Below are 1744 nucleotides of genomic sequence, written 5' to 3'. Positions count from 1 at the left end.
CTGCACATTTTGTATGTCTCCCTCATCTATCACACCTGATTCAACTCATCAGCTCATTAGTGGAGACTACAAGACCTGAAGTGGGTATGTCAGATATAGGGAGACATACAAAATGTGCAGTGCTGGGGGTACTTCATGGAGAGGTTTTAGAACCACTGGTTTAGAGCACAAGTCATATTTATTTATTAATATGATTCAAACTTTTGAAATTGTATCCTGATTTTTTTGTAAATGTATTATTACGATTCAAATTATTTATTGGAATTATATTTATATTTTATTTATTTTTGAATGATTAAAATTATTTATTGAAATTATATTCATATTTTATTTATTTGTTAATGGTTCAAATTATTTATTGGAATTTGATTATTTATTGGTATTTAAATTAGTATGTATTTATTATTCAAATAATTTTTATTTGTTTATTTATAAATGTTTTAATTGATTTAATGGAATTTTATTCAGATTTGATTTTTATTTATTTTTGAATATGATTCAAATTTAATTTGGCTTAATTTGCACTTTGCATGCTCATGATCATCTAAATCTGTCGTCTGTCCTCTTTTAGGGTCACACGGCGATGCTGAACGACGGCTGCTGGCATCCCAAAATCAAAGAGGAGTTTCTGACCTGCTCCAATGATGGGTGAGTCGTCGAATGCGAATTCTTTCTGCTTATTAAACTCAGTTTCCACATCGTTATGACTGGAAATGCATTGAAACCTTTGAAGAAAACTCGATCACGCTCTCGAGTGTTGAGCTTTGTGACTGCAGGCATTTGTGTTTTCATACTTCGAGTGTGTTCATGGACTTTCTGAAAACCATTTGTTCTTGAGTTTAATACATAATCCCAGGGGATTGTGGGTATTTCACTGGGCGTGTTGTGAGTGATCCAAAGTTTGATGTTACTCACTGAAACTTTCCAAACAACATGGAGCCAAATGCATGATTGTCTTAATCAAATTTAACATTTATACTCTGTATTAAGCACTGAAATATATTCCTCAAACACGATCCATTGTCATATCTTAAACAAAACCGATATGTTTTTTTAATCACATTTCTTTTTATTTGATTAAAATAACTTTTATAGCAGTCATCAAGAAAGTGAGTCAGATTCAGTGATTCACTTTTTCAGACTGATCGTTTTGGCCAATTCAAGAATTGCCCCATAAGAATCAGTATTTGTTATGATTTTTCTTTAATTACTTAGTAAGCGGGTCTTGATTCAGATTCAGTGAGTCATCTGTCTGATTAGGTTTTAGGGAGTCGTTTGTCAGAGGTTTTTTTTTTTGTTTTTTTAATCCAATTCAGTAATCTGTTCATAAGAGCCGTTTGTTCATACGAATCATAAAAAGATTCTTTTTGATCACATTTTAATGTTTTTCCTTTAAATAAAAAAGTAACATTTATGGCAGTTGTTCAGTTAGTAAATGAGTCTGGTTCAGTGAGTCATTTGAAAGACTGGTCTTTTTGACCAATTCAGGAGTCACTCTATAACAGTCCTTTGTTCATACGAGTCAGTTTTCACATTTTTGAGTTTTTCTAAATTAAAGTAGAAATTATGGCAGTGATTTTGTCAGTAAGTGAGTCTGATTCAGGGAATCATTTGTCAAGCCGCTTTTTTTGTTTAATTATTATTATTATTATTAACCAATTCAAGAATCAATCCATAAGAATAATTTATAAAAATATATAATTTCTAAAAAAAAAAATATATATATATATATATATGTATGTAT

The 1744-nt window shown here is 30.3% G+C and overlaps 1 protein-coding gene across 1 annotated transcript in view; it reads left to right on the top strand.

Moving 5' to 3' along the window:
- LOC107752625 (WD repeat-containing protein 70-like) overlaps positions 1 to 1744 on the top strand; it is a 57080-nt gene that overhangs the window by 896 nt on the left and 54440 nt on the right. Inside the window, 1 exon segment of the mRNA XM_016568640.1 lies at positions 572 to 648. Coding sequence (XP_016424126.1) covers positions 572 to 648 — 77 coding nt within the window.

This window comes from Sinocyclocheilus rhinocerous, unplaced genomic scaffold (genome assembly GCF_001515625.1).
Source record: "Sinocyclocheilus rhinocerous isolate Xijiao unplaced genomic scaffold, SAMN03320098_v1.1 scaffold2818, whole genome shotgun sequence".
NCBI classification, from domain to species: domain Eukaryota; kingdom Metazoa; phylum Chordata; class Actinopteri; order Cypriniformes; family Cyprinidae; genus Sinocyclocheilus; species Sinocyclocheilus rhinocerous.
The sequence above is the reverse complement of the archived record's forward strand: the minus strand, read 5'-3'. Positions and strand labels throughout refer to the sequence as shown.